The 23,499-nt window shown below is 43.3% G+C and overlaps 1 protein-coding gene across 3 annotated transcripts in view; it reads left to right on the forward strand.

Moving 5' to 3' along the window:
* Positions 1 to 755: 755 nt before the first annotated feature.
* The window catches only part of LOC8029342 (D-amino-acid oxidase), a 41,838-nt gene continuing 19,094 nt past the window's right edge, over positions 756 to 23,499 (forward strand). Inside the window, exons 1-5 of one of the 3 annotated variants that reach the window (XM_029978517.3) lie at positions 756 to 797; positions 12,855 to 13,057; positions 17,152 to 17,275; positions 22,997 to 23,076; positions 23,173 to 23,238. In XM_029978517.3, coding sequence (XP_029834377.3) covers positions 771 to 797; positions 12,855 to 13,057; positions 17,152 to 17,275; positions 22,997 to 23,076; positions 23,173 to 23,238 — 500 coding nt within the window. In that variant the 5' untranslated portion in view covers positions 756 to 770. Of the gene's footprint in view, positions 798 to 10,933; positions 11,317 to 12,854; positions 13,058 to 17,151; positions 17,276 to 22,996; positions 23,077 to 23,172; positions 23,239 to 23,499 lie in introns of those variants that run through there. The other 2 variants (XM_040211374.2, XM_029978519.4) reach the window with 2 other exon arrangements.

Raw genomic sequence — 23,499 nt, forward strand, 5'->3', positions numbered from 1 at the left:
GCATGGAACTTTATGGGAGAGTGCGCAAAATAAACCGAGAGCACGACAGACCTTCATTGAAAATCCACGAGAAATCGTCTCCGTCAGTTTAGTTGGTCGCCACCGGTCGCCTACCCGGAGTGAGAGTTCGCGGTGCTCCACATAGATGGTGCCACAGAAAAAGAGAAAACCGAAGGGGACACAATCCGGTCGCTCATTTGGCTCTCGTTTCCCCACCTGTCTATCTTACACCCTGCCCAGGAGCTAAGATTAGGGGTGTCGCGAACTTTTGTCGAACCAGATTTTTTGGTCGAACTTTCGGGGTTCGACTGGGTCGAACCGGTTCGACGAACCTTCACACTTTTCGCCAGATTCGACCGGTTCGACTTTGTGGACAGTGCGGAAAGCCCTTGATACAAGCATGTCTAGGTTTGGAGAATTTTTTTTTTTTATGCAAAGGGTTATTTTATTTTGTGAACAGCTGCAATTAAAAGAAACTAAATCTAATCACTGAAGAAGTGAATAACTTAATTTTTAGTACTGTATTAACTGAAATAGCCAATCAGCGCTGCACGTAATTCATCTCTTAGCCATTCCCATCCAATCCGAAGCCAACAAGCCAGCCTGACGCGCATGCGCACACGAGTCGAACCTCGATACAAGGTTCGTCGGACTTTCCACTAAAAGTTCGAAAAAGTCGAACCTGGTCGAACTCGAACCGCGGCCGGTTCGCGACACCCCTAGCTAAGATCTCTTGATGTAGCTCGCGCAACGATCGAGTAAGGAACCTGATGTGTATTATCCAAATCAAGAACGAAGTATGTATCTTCCTTTTCTAATTTGTGTGACGCAACAATTGGCACCAATAAGAAGACTGTATTCCATTTCACTTTGCGTGCGAGGAAAGCCGAAGCTTTAATCACGAGCATGTTGCCTCGTATGATGCTTGAACTACACGAGCACGTGCGCGTTAGCTCGTACTTGTAGCTTCCGCTACGCTCGCACTTGAAGCGAAAATGCGTATAAGCCAAATGGGGCTTTGTTTTCACTGTGTTTAGAGTGAAGATCACCCGTTCCTATACACCTCCGATCACCACAGTCGCCTCATCGAGAGCTGTACTTCGTTCCACAAGCGCGAGCACCTCACCTTTGGTCGTATACCTACACGAACGCTCGTGCAGCGGGATGCGGAAGCAGCAGTCAAAGCCACCAACTCGCACTCGAATTACAGCGTACTCGACACGGTCCGCCGCCAAGTTTATACCTCGTTTCATAATTAGCATGCTTTCAAAGATATTGGGGCGAACATGTGTCTTTGCCTAAAACCCGTGATGTGTCTTCTTTGTCATACAATTTGTCATACAAATAGTTCACACATGCAGCGGAGCGCTACAAGCATAGCGCTGACCTCCCTAGTAGCACGAGATGTTGCAGGAACGTTACTGCAACGTGGCTAATGTTGTGCAACGTTATGCAACGTGTAACAATGTAACGACAATATTACTAAAACCATATTGCAAAAACATTATTTCGAAACATCAACACAATGTTACACAAGTGAGATGCAACGTTACACTACTTTTACGTATGTTACTGAAATGTTGCTGCAGAAATGTTAGGGCAATATAATCCAGAAACAAAGAGCCTATGTTTCAAAGGTAACATTAAGGAGATGCATCTGTGATAACTTATAAAATGTTACAAAAACATCCCGCAACTTGAGAGGACAACACGCCTTTCTGTCTGCAGAAACATATCTCGCCTGTATTTATTTCATAAGATCCACCACCACAATGACATCCCCCTTTGTCACACCTCCACCTATTGTCAGTCATTCCCGCCTATGTCATCACTAGGCAAGAATCATCCCCCCTACTTATCGCTGGCATAGCTGATTGCACCGAATTTAAAGATGCAGTGTGATAATGAATTCGGGGTCTTGTTAACAATATTTTGATTCAGTTTTTAATGTGTTTGTTTGCAATTAGATATTGCTGTCCACTCCACTCTGTAATGTCTCAATGCTTTAAGGAAATAAACCGCTACAATATTTCTTCGTCCGCACCCGGCGTGAAGCCCACAAGGGTTAATTTTGGCTCGAAAAAAGTGTTTTTCTTATACAGTCCCCACTCGGTGTATAGTCCACAGGGGCAAATTCAAACTGAATATCTGTTTCCTTAGACGTTCCACATTATGGGGAGAGGTCCTTTTGAGCCCGCTTGTCGTGGTGAATCACAGAGCTCATGAGGATTAAGCTTGACAAACAAAGATGCCTGGAGGCACTTAAGCTAACAGCCTGTCAACCCCAAGACATCAAAGGCCTGGACGACACACTGACAGTATGACCTGTTTCTCACTTCAGCAAAGCAAAACATATTGTAAATATTGTATTGTAAAATATCTAGAACGAAAGACACAAAATGTATTGTATCCTCTGCACCTGCAGATAGTCTGCAGAGTGAAATATTAACTTTTAGGCATGTATAGTCTGCAGACTATGGTCTGGGAACTATTGTACTTTTGTGTGTAAAGGGCTGCATTGAATGGGTGTAGCTGTTTGGTTTTACTGAAGTAATTTCTGAATGAACTAATGAATATTTAATTAAAATGGACGGAGCATGGCCTCCCAGTAATCAGAAATAGTAAACGGAATGCACAGTCTCCCCAATTGCCACTTCAGTTTTGGTAGAGCTACACCTGCATGCAGCACGAGCAAGCTCAAAAGCTTTCGAATGGCCCCAGTGAGCAAGTGCCCACGAAGCAGGATGCATGCACCACGTGCCCTTTCGCTCACTCATGTCCAAAGGGCCGTCTCACGCTGCAAAGCTGCGGTCTAGTGGCTGTAGCCTTCGCTGCACCTTATTTAAGGGTCAATGCAGTGTATAGTTGTGCAGGAATATTTGTCACCATTGTTTTTGTTTCTGTAATTGTAACTGTGATTGTAATTTATTTGCACACGGATTTGACGTGTATGCGACGACGTGCAAGGCTAGACAAGAAGGTGATAACCCTTATGCATATGCGCCTACTAGCAGGCCGCCCCCTACAGTGCAGGAGACAGGAGAAAGGGGACTCAGTAGGGTAAAACAAAACAAGCACACACAGCAACAAGAAAAATAATGGTGCAAGTCACTGGTCGTCACGAGCTCAAAGCCAGTTGGCGAGAGAAGAGCTAGCAGTGGCGGGTGGTCCTCCCACGGAGAGGCTCAGGCTGCCCAGTTCTTTTGCTTGTCCGCACTGCGGAGTACAACGAGATCCCGGAAAGCGGTCCATCGAGCATCCGGCACAGTGCGCGCATCCGTGAGGCCCGTCGCCTCTCGTGGGGGGTCGCCGACCAAGGGCACCTACACCAGGCGTGCATCGTACGAGCCGTCCGCTGTGCCACAGATGATCCGTGTCGCACGGCGCTGCACACTTTCGAGCCGTTCCCAGAGGTGCTGCTGGGGCGGGGACCAGGTCGCCGAGCAATACTCCAGTCCAAAATGGGAAGTACGAGGGCCGTGTACAGCGCTCGCAGAGCTTCCGTTCTACAGTTTCGTCACCAGCGATATGAACTCACACATCTGAAGCGCCTATCAAAGAGTATGCACAGATGTAGCACTCGTAAACCTGAGTTTTTAATCTTGTACGCGGATCACTTCGTCTGTTCTCAATCGGTGTCATCGGAAAAACGCTTAGGAAGAACGGGAAAACACGGCTGCCATTTTGAGTACGCTGCGTGGATGGATAGATAAATACCCTTTGTAACGAGTAGTAACGAGCGGTAGCTTGCGTCACCTAGCGACCTAGCGACGTCGACCAATGTTCACCAACACAACCAAACTTTATTATCGACTAAAGTGCTAAAGTGATTAAAAACAATTTTATAATTAAAAAAATTATACGTGTTATTTGGTACTATATACAATAAAATTATTTATTTTGTTCATTAATAAAATGATCGAAAGCGAGGCCATTCTGGACTCTATCGGGCTCTAGGCCTTTCGTCTCTAGCCATAGCCAGAAGTAGCACTTTTCTTTTGTTTGCGCAGCCGTTAGTGTTCCCGCGCAAGGCCGAGGCTTTTGAAAGCGCTATCCGCACCATCGTCACCATCGCCCTATCGTTCAATCGCCGTTCTCCCTGCAAATAACACAAAACAAGGTACGTGGTATTTTGTTACTTGTTATTGTGGAGAATGGAGCGCGTTAAGCGTTCGCTGTCGGAGTTGTCCGATCGCCAGAAAAGAAGAATCGCGCAAAACGCTCAGAGGGAGCTAGAAAGGTACCGCAAAGAAGATCCCGTGGACTCCAGCACCGATGAAGACGTTTGCGCTCCTCCGGTGACGACAGAAGGTGAGGCAACCGAAAGCTTGATTGAGGTCAGAAGTCAACAAGGCTCCGAAGTTACTTCAAACGAAGACGATGACGTTTCCCTGATAGATCCTGTGGACTCTAGCACAGATGAAGATGTTTGCGCTCTTCCGGTGGCGGCAAAAGCCGAGGCAACAGAAAGTTTGATTGAAGTCCAAAGTCAACGAGGCTCCGAATTTACTTCCGAAGGAGACGATGATATTTCCTTGAATGACCCAGACTACCAGTTGTACTGCACTGGCGTAGACGTATGCGCATCATTTGAATGGCTGATCAACATCACGCTGTCTAAATATCCACAACCCATTTTTTTTTTTTTTTTTGCAAGCTTTTAAGATTTGAGCATACAGAATGTTTTTTGCTTATTTTTTTACAAAATCTTTTAAAAATAAGAGCTGATAGCTACGTGAATGCCGCTTCACTGTATGTTTCTGGGGCTCGGCGTACATTAGGTGAGGAGATAAATGTCAAAGTATGTTCACTAATTAACAAAAACTGATAATTAACTTTTTATTTGATGGCTTAATTGGCCATGTTGCAATTGCAGTTTTAAAGGAAGCAATCAATAAAGCCCATCCCAATGGAGGTAATTTGCGAAAAGACAATGAGCTTTGTGATACTCGTCGTTAAAATTTTGCCGTTCTTCGCTTGATTCAAAACGCGCACCTGATTATGCTTGGTAGAAGAGTGACATAGCCACTTCTGTCCATCTGTCACAATCTCAGAAGAGTGACGCCGGCGCGTCTATGAAAGGCACTCTGTAGAGATAGTGACGATGAACCAGAAACAAATCCTTCACTATTCTACGAATCCTAACCAGGCGCGGTTTTCAGCACGCGGTTTTTGATCAAGCGAAGAAAGGCAAAATTTCAACAATAAATATCTTAATGTTTTTTTTTTACAAACTGTATAAATTGGGTTAGCCTTTACTAATGGCTCCCTTTAAAACTGTAATTGTAACGTGGCCCATTAAACCGTTTATGAAAAAGTTAATTAACAGAATTTTGTTAGCCAACATACTGTGACATTTATCCCCTCATAGAATGCCCTCCAAGCCCCACAAACATACACTGAAGGCGAATCCACGTAGCCATCAGCTTTTTTTTTTTTTTTTCAATTCCGTAAAGAATTAAAGAGACGCCCTGTATAGCTTTACTCTTTAATATGCTTTTTGCAGGAGGGCACTGCTTTTGCCTAGAGGTGACTTTGTAGAAAGAGGCAAGCACTTTTTTTACTCTTATTATGTTTATAGTCAGCTTCTTTCACTCTGACTTTCCCTTTTATAACTACTTTCCAGGCATTGAGTGACCTTTGATGTGGAAATTATGTTCTTTAATATGTCAGTTTGTTTTGCTGACTTTGACTGCACTTTAGAAACAGTACTGAGAAAAGTGAGTGTTTATCTCGTTAATGTCATTACCAAGCAACATGAAGCCTGCCATGTGCACAGCTTTTTTTAGGTTAGGCGGTGGGGACCCATGTAATTTATTGATCACAATAATTATGACGTTTATGTTATTGACAGAGGACAAGCAGGACATTTGCCTGTCTCATTGAGGTTTCCGAAAATAAGTTTTTGACTTCTGGGAGTAATCTACAGCTAATAATGACACTTGGTGTAGAGAAAGGGTGACACTGCGCTCAAGATGGCGATAAGGGACTGTGTGCCCTCTAGTTTTATGTAACTGTTCCTCTTCCTTCTCTGTTCATTAATATGGCATATGTTTGTTTTATGATAACTTTGAGCAGCAACAGATATGGTAACATCAGTGGCAGGTTACTCTAGTGGTTTTTTTGATTGAACTTATCTACCACTATTTTCACAATCTAATATCTGTGTATATAGAACTAAGCGAGTAGCTGTCACACCTATTCCTGGTAAACGTCGATACTGCCTATGAATAGGATGTAAACATTTTTGTTATAATTTTCGTCTGTGTAATTACTTTTTTTTTTCCTCTTGCAGTTGCCCTACGGATGCAAGAATGATCTGTTTGTAACACACCTTTGCTTATATATCTAGTCAATTTTATTTAACTCAGTTACTTTCAAACTACATGTTTCTTCTGCTAACTTAAGCTCGGTTGTTACCACTCATTATACTTTTTGAGAAGTTGAGTATGTTTCTTAGTGAATCTGCAAATGTTCCCGCAGTATATGTCTGGTCCTGTTGCTGCAACCTTTTTCGTGATGTTTTCTCACAGTTTATTTTAATCAAGTTGGCTAAGCTTACAGCTTCTACTGAGTGCAATGTAAAACTTGGAAGATTTATGAAAATAAACCCTATCTCAACAAATCTTTTGGATTCCTCTAAGCGTCCTACTTTATGGTCAGTGACAGGTGCCTCTTAGAGGGCCACTAAAAAAGTTAGAACAAGTTAGAACGACATGGATAGGACACCCATGTCATAAAATGCATTTTCCTTGAAAAAAAAAATAAAGTATAACTATTTAGATTATAATGCAATTAAATGCAAAGGTGCAAGCGAGCTGGACAAGAATGACGAAAATAATCCCTGGAGAAGGGGAACAAGAGGGACAAAGGACAAACGCAAATCTCCAAACACAGCTAGGTGACTGGTGAGCGACCGGGTGCAAGACTTAGGGTGCAAGACTCATTTTGGCAAGACTGATTTTACATGGTTGCCTGAAAAGTGGTTGCTATTTCAAGGAGATAGCTTTCTTTTTGTAACTTCCTGTTGGCTGGAAGGAAGTGATGGAGACGGATGTGCATACTTTTCCCAGCAACCCCTGCTTCCTTCTCTGCTTGCCACGAGCAGATGCGAGAGAGAAAAGTAGAGTGGAGGACTGCTTTAAATTGTGTCACAAAGTGAAAATATTGCTGAAATTATACTGTCTGGGGGGGGGGGGGGGCATGCATCTTGTGATATGCATGTTCTATTAGTCAGTCTTCTGCTGTAGAGAGTAGATAATCCACTCCAAAATAATTCAAAATCTTGCAATTGGAGAAAAAATTGTAGAAGTTATCATGCAAATCAATTGCCCAATGGTTGGGGATACTGGTAATCCATGAAACCTTTTACTTTTGTGGGTTGTGAAAGTTTAATATAAAAGAAATGAAAATCAACACTAATTAATTTCGAAATATTGAGTCTGAATAGTTACAGTGCTGTCTCCACTATGCTCGTTTCACTTTAAGTTAAAGCACAGTGAATGGTATGGGCCATCCCGGCTGATCCAGCGCCGGAAGAGTATCACATGACTTTCCAGTTGTGTGGAACGGGAGGCAGAGCTCAAAGTCGCATCAGACTTGACGCTAAATTGACTGGGATGGCTCGTAGTGTTTGCTGCGCTTCAACTGAAGGTGAAACGGAGTATAGCTGCTAAATTTGGCTTTGGAGTTCCGTGAGGCATATATATTACAGGCTACATTTCTGGTAACCGACATGTTGTCAACAAGTGCTGTGCTCAACAGTTACTAAGGTGTCAACTTGGGTATTAAGGCAACTTGGGACAAACATTTTATCTTCAATATACCCATTCATTAGCTAAATGTGTCTAGCCTTTGTTGGTTATAAGTGCTAATTATTTTGGGAATTAAAATCAATGTTTGTCCTTTAAGATCATCAGAAGTTCTTTATTTCTCTGTCACGTAAGAAAGATTTTTTTTTTCCCTCACAAAGTTTACTTCACAATTAGGCTAAATGTCTTTTTTAGTGACTTCTCTGCTCAGAAAATTCTTGTGCAAGAACATTGGAGTGACAAACATCTGAAAGTTAAACATTTTGATTGGCTGAAAAAAGTTTAAAAAAAAGAGGAGCTTTTTATAAAAGCTATTACCTCGAAATAAAACTGGGATAGATCGACATGATTGAAAGCAGATTACAGAAAAGAGTATTCACGTATTCTCAAGTGAAGTGAATAACTTCTTAGAGCGGTTCAGCAGCAGTGCTATTTGATGAACGACTTTCACACAGGCGAAGGTGGGGTGAAATCGCTGAGAGAGCTAGCCTGCGACTAATTTGCCCGAGACGAGGAAAGATAGAAACGAAGCTAGCACACTGCGGCTATGTATATGTGCTTGTCCGTTTTTAGCTGTCCTTGTTGTGGGTAAATTGATTTTTTTATAATGTAGCTCATGTAGAAAAGTAGTGGTCAATTGGCAATATATTGGGTGTCTCGAATAGTGGCCAGTCTCTTTAAATCGACCACAAAATTCGGTTTCTTAACCTGTCGCGCTAGGATTTTGTGCACCGTTGCCCACAGGTGGTGTATTTTTTTCTATAAAAATTGCAAAGAGCGAACTAACTGAGGAAAAAATAAAGAAAGAAAAAGGCTTAACTGCTATGGAAATGCAGCGAAGCCAACGGTCTTCAAAAATAGGGCGCCCTATTGTTTGAAGACTGGTGCCTTCGCTGAATTTCCAAAGGAGTTAACCCTTTTTCTTTCTTTACTTTTTCCTCTGGTAAGTTCGCTCTTTGCAATTTTTTTAATAAAAAAAGATGCACCACCTGTGGGCAACGCTGCAAAAACTCCTAGCGCAATATGTTAAGAAACCAAATTTCGCGGTTGATTTAAAGAGCCTGGCTGCTACTTGAGACACCAAGCTAATGTTACACGAATGTTGAGGACAAAACATACCACAAATGTTTGCTGTGTGGTCATTGGAAATATATAAACAATGTTAATAAATTATGTTCCACTAATGTTGAGGGCATAACATACCACAAATGTTGAGGGCATAACATAGCACAAATGTTGAGGGCATAACATAGCACAAATGTTTACTGTGATGTTACGGGAATGTTTTCAGATAACGTTCCAGCGACATGACATTTTGCGGACATTAGCCACGTATACACAACGTTGGCGGACCACATTCCAGTAACATTGTGGCAACATTCGGTGCTACTAGGGCTCGTGCTAAGCACGTGCCGACGGGAGCGTTTACCAGCTTTGTATCGCACCGAACTGTTGCTCATGGCATACGATATGTACCTGACGGCACGTGAGCAGCGTTACATCAGCGCTTCGCTGCATGTGAGAACCGGCCTTAACAATCACCATCCACGCGATCTTTTATGCAGTGAAGAGCGACAGTAGCTATACATATGCATAAATAATTTCAGATAAAAATAAGCTCGACCGTGCCCTCTTTCCCCGTATTGTTTTCTTTAAAGTCCGAAATATCTGGGAGGGGGGCAGGGGAGAGACTGGAGCCCCCCCCCCCCCCCTGCTTTTCCTCTTCCGACGCCACTGGTATGGTAGAACGCTCCTCGACCTCAAGTTGCATCAGCGTCTGTGCTTTTTGCTCGACGTTTCTTCCGCCCCAGAAAATAAACCTCCAAAGCAAGGTGCAGGCGAGTTGGTGTATGTTGATCATGATGCAAAATTCCGAGACTGGGAATGAAATTCAAAAGAAATAGTGTAAGAAGAAAGAAAAAAGGGGACAGGACAAAGTCTCAAACTCAAACGTTATTCCTGAGCTGAGTTATCAGCTGAGTTGAGTTTGAGACGTTGTCCTGGGGTGAGTTTGAGACGTTGTCCTGTCCCCTTTTTTCTGTCTTCTTACACTTTTTCTTTCAAATTTCATTCCCAGTCTCAGGATTTTGCATCCTGTACAAACTAAACTTAATATATGCCAGCGTCACTCGGGCGGCGTTCGATCGGATTACTACCAGCGTGCAAGGGGGTAGTGGGGCAGTTTGCCAGATCACTTCAAGGTTTTTGTGAACCTCAACCACCTGCCTGCACCTGGCCGTTTCGAACGATGAGTATCGTTAAACAGTGCGTTTGTAGGATCACTACTTCGTAATGCACGTTAATGACCACCCCGGGCTGGCAGTCACAATTACTGATCTATCGTTACACGTCACTGGACTGGCAAATATTCCAGCACATCCGGGGCACTCGTCGTCTCATTTAATTGCCTGACCAACTTCGCGCAGTCTAAATATCACACCCGAACTTTTCTAAACCTGATTTCGTGAAAACCAGTGAGGCGTGAAAACGTTATTTGAAAATGAAACTGTGCGGAACATGAAAACCGGACTTCGAACTTTGCGCACTTGGACTTTAAAAAAAATCGGAAACCTTCGAAGTTTCTTCTTTTTTTTTTTTTTCGAATTTAGCATTAAAGGAGAATCGAACCCTTCGACCTTTTCGACCTTTATGTAAAAAGAAAATCGAAATTCTTCGAATTTGTCGAACTTTATGTTTTTCAAAATTCGAAACGTTCGAAGTTTTCGAATTTTAGATCCAAAGAAAAATCGAAACAATCGATCTCTCGAATTTCAAATAAGGAAAGTTCGAAGTCTTCGAATTTATCGAACCTGAAGTAAACAAATATTCGAAATAATCGAACCCAAACTTTTAGAAACCGTGAAAGCTTCGAATTTTTCAATTTCGAAACCGCACGATTTTGGAAAGTTGCGAATTTTTCGAATTCGCAACTTTCGACCCTACGGTCGAAAATATCGAAACTTTTCGAAATCGAACATCAGTTTGGTTCAAAAATATCGAAACCTTTCGAATTCGAACCTAGGGTCCTAGGTGTCCTAGGGCACCCAGGGTGGTTCGCGGCATCAGTTGTCATGCCCTCCTACGGCTCCTACGCTTCTATCCTCCTTGTTTAGAACCATAGAGTTATTATAATAACTCTATGTTTAGAACACAGCCGAAGGCTCGTGACCACCTCGGGACCTTCCCAAATACGTGACGTCTTCGAAAATATGGCAGCGCCCAGTGTGAGTGGTCTGAGCGGTATGAGCGGCGTGAAAGTGTGAGATCTGAGAGGCTGAGAGACCTCGGTCACCTCGGCCTCGGTGCCTCGGTCGGAGTGGGTCGGAAATGCGCGGGTAGTCTGATCCACAGCGGTCGGATCTGAATATGTATGACTGGGATTAAGCTCATGAAATAGCGAGATTTTTTCACGCCTTTCGCTCGAGATCAGACATAATTTGTCGCTGCTGCCGTGCTCCAAGTGGATCAAATCACGAACTTCTCTTCGGATATCGCTACGACAAAGGTTTCACATTCTCATGCCTGTTTTTGAGCATCGGAATCTCCGAGATCTGTTGCGAAACGTATGCCTCGCTCGCCTCGCTCGTGTAATTTTTTCCTCAGAACCGCAGCTGCCAGCTTGCCGGGTAAATCAATCGCGGTAGTTGCTCAAAGGCTAATCCAAACGCTCCTTTACTTGATCAGTTCGTTCCCGGCGATGAGAAACGTTTCTTGTGACCAACTGGTTAACAGCTTTGCCTGAGGCCGGTATCGTAAAAACACCAAGTATATCTTTTTTCTTTGTGTCTCCCGTAAAACATATGCACCCCTTTTCGCTTTCCGGTACAAAAAATGTCTGAAGGCAAAAGTCGTGTGTCATGGTTTCGAGCACTGTGACCGCAAAATTCAAACAATGAATTGACCTTCTCTGGCCAAGCATAAGCTGCATAAGATGCTTGGATGCTAACCTGCTTTTGTGGGTTCTTTTGTAAAGCACAGATTTTTATGTTCATTCCTGGAGATTGGGTCTTACAGATCACGAGCATTTAATTCCTGGCATGTGATATACACCAACGATCACAAGTGAGCATTTGTACTTCACTGGCAAAAGTAAGCAGTATGGACTTACCACACAAAACAATAATACAATAAATTTAACTTTGTTGTATCATGTTTACAGTCCTCCTGAAGGTCTACCAAAGGAAACCTAGAATTGGTGGTATTCCTAACTGACATAGGCTGCATCACAGAAAGCTTGAACTCTACTCTGTCAAATAGACCGACATGCTGTTCACACACAAATCTGTGTTTCCCTACACCAGCAGGTGTGGGCACTGCACGTGCGTAGAAGCGAGATTCGTATGAAGTGAATCGTCAACACATGAGCCGCGCCGACAGCAGTTCCACCACAGCAGCCTGGCCCTGACGTCAGAGTCGTGTGTTGGTGTATAGGAAGTATTTATATGTGGTGACTAGTGCAATCTATGGGCAGGATAACTTATCCTTTGGAAAGAATGACAACTTCAGTTTTGTTAAATTAATGTGGTGTAAGTTTACTTTCAGTACAGTCAACTGCAATGTACACAGCTGTGGGGATCAGTGAATTAACTTTATATACCCTTCTACAGCCTTTCCGTTCAGTCAACTCTTAGCAAGCTCTCTTGGGCTCGTGTTGCTACTCGTCTGTCGACAACAAACCAGCTCACCTGCACTTCACAAACTCTTGCACGTTGCTCCTTGGTGTCGAGAAGCAAAACATTTTTTTATTTTTGTGTGCAAATAAATATTTTCATCTCATTAGTTGTGGGAATTTCAACCAAAGGTGCAGGTCTAGAGGCAAAAGTGTAGCACTTGGAGTAAAGGGGGACCTCCTTTCATGAATTGCAACCGAATAAGCCAATTTCAAGTCTCCAGAACTGTCCCTGAGATTCATACAAAAAGGTCTGCTTCCCTCTCTTGTTGTAGAGGCCCATGGCTTCCCAAATGCTCCACAGAGCTCTTGAAATGTAATATAAATATGTACTTCCCACCACTTTGCATAACTGATAATCATTGACTCTGCAGGTCACAAGAAGCATGGGTCCCCGAATTGCAGTTTTGGGAGCTGGTATTGTTGGACTCTCGACTGCCCTGTGTCTGCAGGAAACCATCCCAAAGGTTTCTGTGACTGTGATTGCCGACCAGTTCATTGAAGACACGCTGAGCTTCGGAGCTGGCGGTTTCTTCCGTCCTGATCTGAACATTGGACCGACTTATGACGTGACCAGGTGCCAGGTCCAAACTTTCCATCCAGGCATGTACCATGAGGAAGAAGAAAGCGGATGAGCAGTGCACGACACTGTTAACCCAGATGTGGCATTGGCACTTTCTTGCATATCACTTGTATATGTTGACATTGAACACCAAACTTTTAACGGAAAAGTGGTGATTGTTGCATTAAACTTTGCTACCTAAGTCAGTGCCACACATGCACAATCCTTCGCACATAGTTTCGATGGCAGCCATTTAACCAGGTGAGAAAAATAGGCAAGCCAATGATTGTGCATTTGACTAACTACTAAGCTAAGCTGACAAATTCTCTGCTTCTCTTCTCCCTCACCTCTGTGTACTCCCTGCAACTATATGTACAGGGTGTGTGATATTAATTCAAACAGATTAAAAAAAAAAAAAAAAGGGGGGTGACCAATACATGAATTCTTTCTCTTGTATAAGGGAAACAGCATGTACAACAAAGACAAAGGAAAGGAACACACACCTCAGGACGAGTGCTGATTCGCTACTAAATGTTTTAGTGAAAACTGAAAAAAAGGCAAACAGAATGAAGACACACAACCACACGTGGACCGTCTAAACTGTCTCATCACATTGGGGCGTCCGCTACAGTATCAATGCTTCGCCTAAGGAGTGGGTAAGTGGAGCGTTGATAGCGGATGCCACAATATGATGAGACAGTTTTTGGTGGTGCAAGGGTGGTTGAGTGTCTTCTTTCTGATTACCTCTGTTCTGTTTTCACAATTAAACATTTCGTTGTGAGTCAGTACTTGTCCTGTGTTGTATGTTCCTTTCCTTTGACTTTGTTGTTTTGTGCTGTTACACCTACACCACGTTTAACTTCCACCAACTAGCACAGCTCTTTACATTGTTACAGAATTCTATCTTCACTGCATGTCTATCAGGCTTGGTGGACAATAGTTAGGAGGATAGCCATCATATCAACATGTTAATAAACTTTTTGAGATGGTTTAATGAGCATGTTGCAGTTGCACTTTTAATGGCAGTCATTATAAAAGGCTATTTAATTTTAAACAATTCGCGAAAAGCAGAGAGGGTTCTGAGATATTCATCTATCAGTTTTCACATTTTTGTTTATTTTATCTATTTATCCTAAGATTTCAGGATAATGAGTGATTTTGCATTAAAAAGCCCTAGTGAAAGACACTATGTCATTTGCTTTGTGAAAAATGGGATATGTATTTTTATATCTAATTTTAAACACGGGCAGAAATCAAAACCGAAACTTTGGCTCCATCCGGCAACATTGGCCTCGGGCCGCCAAGGGCATGGCTATCACGTGGTATGAGATGTCACGTGATTCTCTACGCGACGGCGGATGGGATTGGGGCGGGCGTGTGCCAGGTGCAAGTGTCATCTGCACCACACTCTTCACCACGTTTTGGTGTCTTTGACATTCGACAACTTCAGCACAACTGTGGCATAAGTCTGCGGACGTATTGACTGTAGTGTGGATGAAACTCCGAGAGTCAGTTATCACAAACGGTGAGACGAAGACGGCGGTTGTGACGTGGGAGACGGCGGTAACGGCGGGACCACGGCGGGGTGGCGAGACGGCTCCCAAGAAGTGTGCTGCGCAGCCGCGTTACGCCAATCACCTGGACACCGCTGAGCGCCGGGAGGAAGCGTTGCGGACGTCACCTATTACGCTTGCCTGGAAAAGTAAAAGCAAGCAAAAGGGGGCAATGTGATGACGGTTAGCTCAATGTTGGCTATGCCCACGCCGTAGCGTTGACTGCACTGTTGGTTGCGCCTGAATTCACCCGCTTGAGTCAGCCGATTTCGGCAACTTGGCGAGTTGCGAACTTTGCCGGACCGTTTAAGAAACATTAAAACAGAACTATGTCATAATAATTGATGTGTGGTCTTCCTAGGCGATACTGAAAAGGATGGCATTGTTTTTTTAAAAACAAAAATGAAGTAGAGTTGCCCTTTAAGCGCTGTTCACACACTTATAACCGACTATGACCGAGAGAGACAAAACCGGTTTTTAAGCCTCTTGCAACGACAGAGGACCGGATGCACTGCTGCAGAGCAGGTTGTGCGCCATTACAAGAGGCTTAAAAACTGTTCTTATCTCTCTTTGTCGTATTCAGTTGCAAGAGTGTGAACGGCGCTTTAGATGCATTAGGTTACCTAATTCCTAAAGTAGATCCACAAAGACTGCCGGAACTCCTGTCCATAAAGATGCTTACCGTAAGATACCAACGATACGTCCAATTCACAATAAGCACTCGCACACTACTTCATAAATGTTTGAAGACTAAGCAAAGGATTTATAAAGTACCCACCCCAGGCTTCTGAGCCCAACTTGCTAATTATGGTGCTCCTTGTCAGCCGCTTCTCCAAGTAGTCCATTGTAAAGTGGTGGAGCCCGCCCTATTGGTGCCCTTCCGCACTTTTGCTCTGTGACTTAACAAGCATCCATCCCCAAGTTTTCGAGATTATCTTCCAATTTCGGGTGGGTGCTTGCTCGGTACTTTACAGTAGTGACATTGTTTCAGTCACCTCGTCACTATCTCTGCAGCGTGTCCTTGATGGATGCACCAACGCCATACTGCCGAGATAATGACAAGGTGCCAGAAATTTGTATGTCACTCGCCTATGCATAATGGTAGAAAAAGCTCGAGGCACCTTTTTTTACATCGAGTTTCAGAATCGGGCATTAAAACATGAAAACTGATCTGTGAATATCTCGGAGCCCTTGGCATTTTTGAAAAATCTTTAAATTGGCTTAGCCTTTAATAGTAGTAGCTGTAAATACTTCATTTGCAGGATTATCCATCAAACCATTAATTAAGAAAGTTAATTAGCAAATTTTAGCATTAGTCTACTGATTGTGACGATCGTCCTCCCATCTCATGTCTGCCAAGCCCGATACACATGCAGTGAAAATGGTATCCTGGTACCGGTCACTCCTTTTGATTTTTAAATCTGTTCTGATTAAAATCAAACATCCTGTATATTTGTCATGTTTTTTTATAGTTTGCACATAAGTGCAAACTACTTGTTAAGGCATACTGCCAGCAACAAGAGTCACAACGTTGGTACATCTCATGTGAAGTTCTTGCACTCACTTGACTGGAGCTAAGAGTTCTCTTGTTCATATGAACTTGATGCAGTCATGGCTAATTGACTCTATAGAGGCCAGGAACTTGTCACTATCACTTTTAACCTTAGACAAGTTGTGAGCAGCTTACTGCTTTTTTAAGCGCAACGGATTCCTATGCCTCCGCAATCTGAAATAATGCACAGCCCTTGTCAGTGGGCGGAAATGAACAGAATAAAGACACAGTAAAAACTGCATTCTGAAGCGCATGCCAGTCACTGTAATTGACACATGGGGTTTGAAAATAATTTGCCTACAGTCTCGAAATGAGAGGTATTCACCTAGAGCTGTTTATACGGAGGAGAGTTTGGCATTTGAGCAGACCTTGTGGCCTGCTAGAACAAGCCCACTTCGCTGTAACACAGAAAGGTATGTTGTTTTAGCGAGAGACGTGTGGTTTGTTATGCATCAAAAACACAAACTGGCAAAGGGAACTTACCATTTCTTAGTTGCCATGGTTGCTAGACAGTCAGCATCTTCCAAAGGCTACCAAACTCTTCCTGTATGAATTCACTATTGTAATTTGGTCTGTTGTGCTTTCACTGCTGCTAAGCTGGTGTTTGCAGGTCGTTTTACTGATTTTAATTTCAAGCTGTCAGAGTTGTTCTTGTGTACTCTTCATGTAAATCAGCTATAAATATAGTCATGTTGATCTCTTACTAAGGCCTTTTAGATGAAACTTTTGTAAATCACTGTTGTTAGTCACTGTTGTATAGCTCATGTGCAGCACCTTGTAGCATCTGCACAGCTTTGTTAACTTCTAAGGATGCTCCATACCCGCTCCCGGAAAAAATTGCTTCAAAGGTTTTTTTTTTTGCATTTTTCCATTTGTGCTCTGTAGTTTTTAATGTGTCTCTCTCGTACGCAGCAGTCTAACTGCTGTTAGAGTTTGTTAAACTGAATTGTTGCATCTCATATGCATCCCATCTAACTCGTTCAATTACTGCTTTTGTCCTGCAGGCGATGGTACCGTGAAACTTTCATGCACTATGAGCGACTGCTAAAGGACAACCTTGGTGAAGCAGCTGGGATCAAACGGCTTTCTGGTTTTGCGCTGAGTTCCATCAGTTCCGACGTGCTAACGGTTGGAGGAAGCTTGAATTTGCATTTTTCTACTCCTTGGACACATTTAATGCATACTGTATAGGTATTCATGCGCCCTTTGCAGAAATTCATAGGCCTCTTGTTTCTGAGTAACGGTACGTTATATGACGAATTTGAAACATATTGGTGCTGAAGCTTGACTTCTAATTGTGCCTTTTTATGGTGGCATCGCAGCATGTGGAGACCGCCGTAGAAAGCTGAAAGCTATTTGCTCCTTAAAGAATTAAAGAGCCACGAACTGGCTAATTTGTGGCTCTTGCAAGGGTCACCAGGCATTTATTTATGCCTAACAGGGCAAGTTACATGGCTGGTACGGTTCTGTGTTTTGAGGATAAATTCGATAAACTCCAAAAAACACTTGCCGGTAAAATTTTCGGCAATTCGGATGTATCTGAAAAACTCCAAATTTCAATGTACCAATGCCCCCCCCCTCCCCCCCCACCCCACCCACCCCAAAAGAAAAAAAAGGAGGGTACTTAAGTTTGGTCAGTGCACAGGGTCAATGGTCCTGAGAAAATGCCACCCCAGTTTTCTTTCAAATCTCTGCTCATTCACAAAAGGGATCTTACCTCGTCAAGTTTCATTCAGAATAACAAGTCATTGTACTTACGGGTCATGACGAGGGCCACTGTTCCGGTTTCCAGTTCGGCCCATACTATTTGGGCTTCTTAGAGGAAGGAGAAGTTGTGTTTTTGTAACATTGAAAGCTGTGAACCATAGAGATTTCATAGAGAGGGGAATAGGGGGGGAGGGGGGGGGGGCAATTGAAGCAATTATATAATACAGCCTTTACCACTCCACCCCGCACAGCCGAGAAGAAAGTTGATGGATAGGATGGGATAAACATGAGCTTTCCAGCGACCTCCAGGTGTTTATTGATTTTAAGATATGTTACATTTATCAAAGCAACACTTGTTTGCGAATTTTGTCGTGGGACAAATTAGTATATGGAAATGGCATCAATGCAAAATCCAGCTGAAGAAATATTAGTTGATACTAACTTCGTTCTCTTGAATCAAGCATACATAGAGTTAGGGTGTCAAACCGAAACTCTGTTCCGTTCGGTTCAGATTACAGTTTACATATTTCGGTTCGATTCAGGTTCAGCTCTAGAGCGGAAAAAATAACAGTTTGAACTGGTTTAAACCGGTTCATACGTACCGGTTTATATAATGGTTCAAGGATAAGTGAAAAATTTCACCGAATATTCTAAGTGGGCTACTAGAGTATAAAATAAGCACTAATTTATTGATTTTGTGTGCTCCATCTGTCTATTGGAATGTACTTCAAAAATTCAAAACGTCACATGGGACTGGGTACCAACTTTTTATTCACCAAATACAAAATTGGATATATATACTGTAAGAATGGACGAGTGCCTCTCCAAAATTGTTACATGCACACGCCATATTAATTTTACTGAAAGTGCATGCTCTGCCTTGGCTGCTTGAAACGACCGGAGGAAAAGGACATCATCTAGTATGTACGGGCTCAATCGCGTTTGTTAACATGATAAGATGTATTTTAACCTCGAGCAGGGCCTTTCCACACTGACTTGTGTGGCCAGCACTGCAAGAACAACGAGTACAAGTGAATATAATTCGGGGCGCGGGGCATTTTCTTTTCCCAAAATTCCAAGACATTGGTACCCTTGCTAATTCGGGGCACCTTTTCAAAGCCGTCCAGTAGGGTCTGAATCTCCCCAAAGATCAAAGAATGGTTGTCAAATGCTTTCAGGCAGGTGCTTTCTTTTTCCATGAGGAACGCTTCGAGGTCATCATCAGGGCAAGTGGTACTCCCCGTTGTGCACAATGCTTGAGGTTGCTTTGGCTGGGCATCTTCTTTAAGTGTGCGAAGCTTCCTCCATGCCAGTAGCAAATACTGCTTTGCTCTGGACCTCTCCTCGCTGGTTAGCGTGACATGGTATCGAGAATTAAAAAATATAGCCGCACAGAATATGTCACTTCCAAGCAAAACCTTCTCTAGCCTTTTCCTGGCAGCGGCCAGCTGATTCGCGAATGGGGTGTCAATTTTTCTATGTCGACACGTGAGCCATGCTCTGTAGAAGTCCCCCAAAGCTAGTTGGTCTCTTTGAAGCTGCACTGTTGCTTCCTCGTCCGGTTACAGGGAGGCAACTACGTTGCTGATTGATTGCCAGTCTTCTTGAGTATGGTTGTGTTCATCATCATGTGCGATAAACTCGTCGCAGAACTCTCCCAGCTCCAGCAATCGTTGCATCACGGCCCCAGTGGACATCCACCTCGTTACACAATCCAGAATGAGCTTCTGCAGATTGAGCTTCCAAAGTAGGGACAGCACGGTCTGCGACCTCATTTTTTCACAACTTTTTGGACCTTCTGTGCGATGTCGCTAGAAGCTGTAGACTTAAGAGCGTCATGTACAGCGAGCTGCAGCGCGCAGCACTCCTCGTTCCTTGAAGAAGAGGTTCCTCATCTGAAAAAGCAAAAGCTCCTTCTAATTCTTTGAGGTAGGAGGCACCATCTGAGGCGCCACTGTACGCATACACGTCTTCCTCTTCCGACTTGGACTGGTCGGATCTTGCTGCAACCGGGCCAGCAGATTCTTCTGCTAAGAGAGTGGCCGTTTTCAGCATATTGTCTCCGTTGTCTGTCGTTATACCGTAGACCTGCTCTAGGGAAACGTCGTACCTTGAAATTACTTGAAGAAATTCGCTTTTCAAATGTTCCGGGGTGTGTCACTCAAACGTTTCTTTCATTGCTAGCGTTTGCAGGTAAATTTTCCCATTTCCGACGTATTGGGCGTTCACGCCGAGAACTGCATGTTCTAGATGCTTGGCGCAGTCGATTTTCAGTGACACCAATCATGCCCTAAGGGACTCTGAGAACTCTCTTCTGGCAATTTCTGCCTTTTTTTAGACTTTCTGCTGGACGCTTTTGGCACTTACTGTAACAGAATCTTTGAGGTCCTTCAGCACGGGATCTATAATTTTCTGGAACCCGGATTCATCCATGAAACAAAATGGCCGGTTGTTTGTGGTGATGAGCTTGACACATGTTCATAACTTTGTTTCCGATTAAGTTCAGTGTTACACCAGAGCCCCATTGTACGACAGATGCCGATGTTGGCTGCTTGAACGGTGTTCTTAGCGACCGACTGGCAGCATGGCTGCTACTGGTGGACGGCTCAGGAGTGCTGCTGCCCGATGGCTTCTGTACCAGAAGCGCATAATACACTGCCTTGTGGCATTGCTGTATGTGGGGCTCAAGGTTGGCACCATGCTGTCCAGAGAGTCGCAGCCCACATTTGTTGATTTTGCATACTGACTGGTTTTTGTCAGTGTCAAATTTGAAGTGCTTCCGTATTGGGTTCTTCTTTGGCCTCACCAGCTTGAGATGGAGCCGTCGGAGCCTATACAAAAAGATCAGGGTAATCCATTTTACCGAAGCTCATTTTAGCGTAAAGTGACCAGACGTCCCGATTTAGGCGGGACAGGTCCCGGTTTTCCGGCCGTGGTCCCGCTGTCCCGCCAGCGTGCTTGTGGGACGCCGTTTTGTCCCGCTTTTGCTCCTCGAACCGCGGATAGATGAAAGATTCGGTTAAACGAAAGGATCGCACCGGTGAAAGGGTGCTTCCTCTGATCAAGGAACAAGTTATCCTCGACAGAGACGATGCTGAAGGTTAATTGGCGTACGCAAAAATAACTACATTAATACTAAAGAAATATTCCAACCAAATGTATTAGATATCTGCAAGCCACACAGTACGCAAATTGCAAGAAAAAGAGATGCACACGGTGTATACGAAATAATGAAAAGGTATGATTTGTTACCGAAATTTAAACTTTTCAAGTCTCGCAACACAATACCCTCCCCCCCCCCCCCCCCCCCTCCCAATACGTGTCCCGCTTTGGGGCCCGAGGAATATGGTCACTTTATTTTAGCGAAGGCCGGTTTAGAGACTCCCGTTTATGCGTGCGGGGACGTCAGAATGCCCAGTTCTGGTTGGTATGATTAGTGGGTAGACCTAAAGGTAGCTAGCTGGCTTTGTCTCCACTGCACTCGTCGAAAGCGCTAGAACGCAGAATGCCGGCGTCCGGCATTTGGCTTTCACATTCGAACACGTTTGACGAGTTCAGTGCACACAAAGACAGCTAGTAGCTTTAGCAATACCCACTAATCATTTGAATCGGAGCTTGGCGTACTGATGTCCCCATGCGCTCTTGTTTCCTTCTCTTCCTTAGTTTCTCGGTGCATGGAATCCCTTTATAGAGAAACCCAGTTTAGAAAAATGGCGAGGAGCCTCCTTTTAGCGAAATCGGCCACCACGAAGCGGCGTGTACGGGTGGGCCAGGTGGGTTAACATTTTTGTAATGAGCCGCAGCAGACTGTGGCCGCAAAGTGGCGTGAACCGGAGGGGAGATTGGGGGAGTTAACATGCTGTCTAGTGATACACATGCAAAGTAGGGGTTGCTTTCTTTAAGCAGCTTCCCCTTTTCGATAAATGGCGCTTCTCTAAACTGAGGCTCCGTTTTCTCTAAACGAGCTTCAATAAAACGAGCCTGTTCTCTTAAACGTGTTTCGATGAAATGGCATTTCATCAACCGTAGTAAACTCGAATTTGATGCTGCATTGTTGTTACCATGGCGGCTCGATGCGTCATCCCGTTGGCACGTGGCAGCGGCCTCTCGCCGGGCGCATGGACGCTATGACTTTGAGCAGTTCAGGCGGATTTTGTGACAGTCAGTAACAGCGGTTATTGACCTTCTTTGTAAAATATGCTTACAGAAATATTTGCATAAGTGGAAACACCTTGCCCGGCAGCGCTAAGTAAGCCTCTCCAAATTTCCGCTGCACAGTGCACAAAATAGTAGCGCGAATGCATTTGGCAAACCGGTTCGGAAGGGTTCTTTTGTTTTGCTCCTGTCAAGTTCAGCTCCTAAATGGCACCGAACATTTCTGTTTTGGTTTGGGCAAAATAAGCAGTTCAGTTCCGGTTACGGTTCGACAACCTGCATAGAGCGCATGAATATAATATATTTTAATTTTGAAAAATATAAGACACTGCAAAATTAAACTCAGAATTTCAGAGAATAGGGAATCTAACAAAAATAACCCCCAATAAACTAAATTTTCGGAAAAAAAAAAAAAAAGCATGCTCCGAATTTGATGAAAAATGAACTCCAAAAACACAGAATCCTAATTATATGCCAGTCATCCCAGGATAGGAAAAGTGTCAGCTTGAGTAATTTTATGTATTTGGGAACATGGGTTTATTATTCATGTAGCATAATGAAAATCAATCTTGTGAGCAAAGTAAAATTTAACTGCAATTCAATATGCCCTTATTCTTTCATTATACTATACATTGTAATATTGCACTATAAATCAACTGCTCTTTGGTGTCATACTATGTGCAAAATAACAAACCATTTCAAAGCTCTGAGTTATACTGTAAATTATATTTCATGGTGACTTAACTTATGAATTTGGCAAATCGAAAACAATTACAAAAAATGTATTGCACGAATCTATTGCCCATGGCAATTAATTCATGTGGTTCAGGGACCAGTTTATGCCCGATTGAAAAATATTGTTCCTGCAAAATATCCCAAAAAGCAGCACTTAGCTGCTGTTTACCATATTCTTAGATTCGATTAAACATAAAATGCCAACAATGAGTTGCACGCTAAAACACTGTTTTACTCTTTTTTGACATACAGAATGAGCTGATGAAAGAACTCTGCAATGATTTAAGAGCTCTCTCACCGGAAGAAATGACCAGGTTTCCAGAAAAGTACAAGTATGAAATGCCGCATTGGCTGGGGCTGATATGCTGGGATTAGGGTAAAATTGGTAAAAATTAAATTAGTATGATATGTTTCTCCACATATTGCAGGTTTGGTATCTTCTACTCAAGCATCTTAGCTGATCCTAGGAAATACTTACAATGGCTGACAGACCGGTGAGTTCTGTTTTTTCTCACTCAGGTCTCTCGACTAATATTTGAAGTGCTTTTTGCTAATGTCTCAAGTAAATGTATACATTCTAGGAACGCAAGGGCTTGAGTCATGGGGTTGGTGATATATCCAAAGTGCTTGTCAGCTTACTGCACTTCACAAGTATCTCAAGCATTTCAGGAGAACCATACACAAACTTCCCAAAATTTGTGTTGATCTTGCATTTATTACAAAATGAATAGGTGATATTGTAGTAAATGCATGCT

The sequence above is a fragment of the Ixodes scapularis genome, unplaced genomic scaffold, assembly GCF_016920785.2.
Source record: "Ixodes scapularis isolate PalLabHiFi unplaced genomic scaffold, ASM1692078v2 PGA_scaffold9__187_contigs__length_104089568, whole genome shotgun sequence".
NCBI classification, from domain to species: Eukaryota; Metazoa; Arthropoda; class Arachnida; order Ixodida; family Ixodidae; genus Ixodes; species Ixodes scapularis.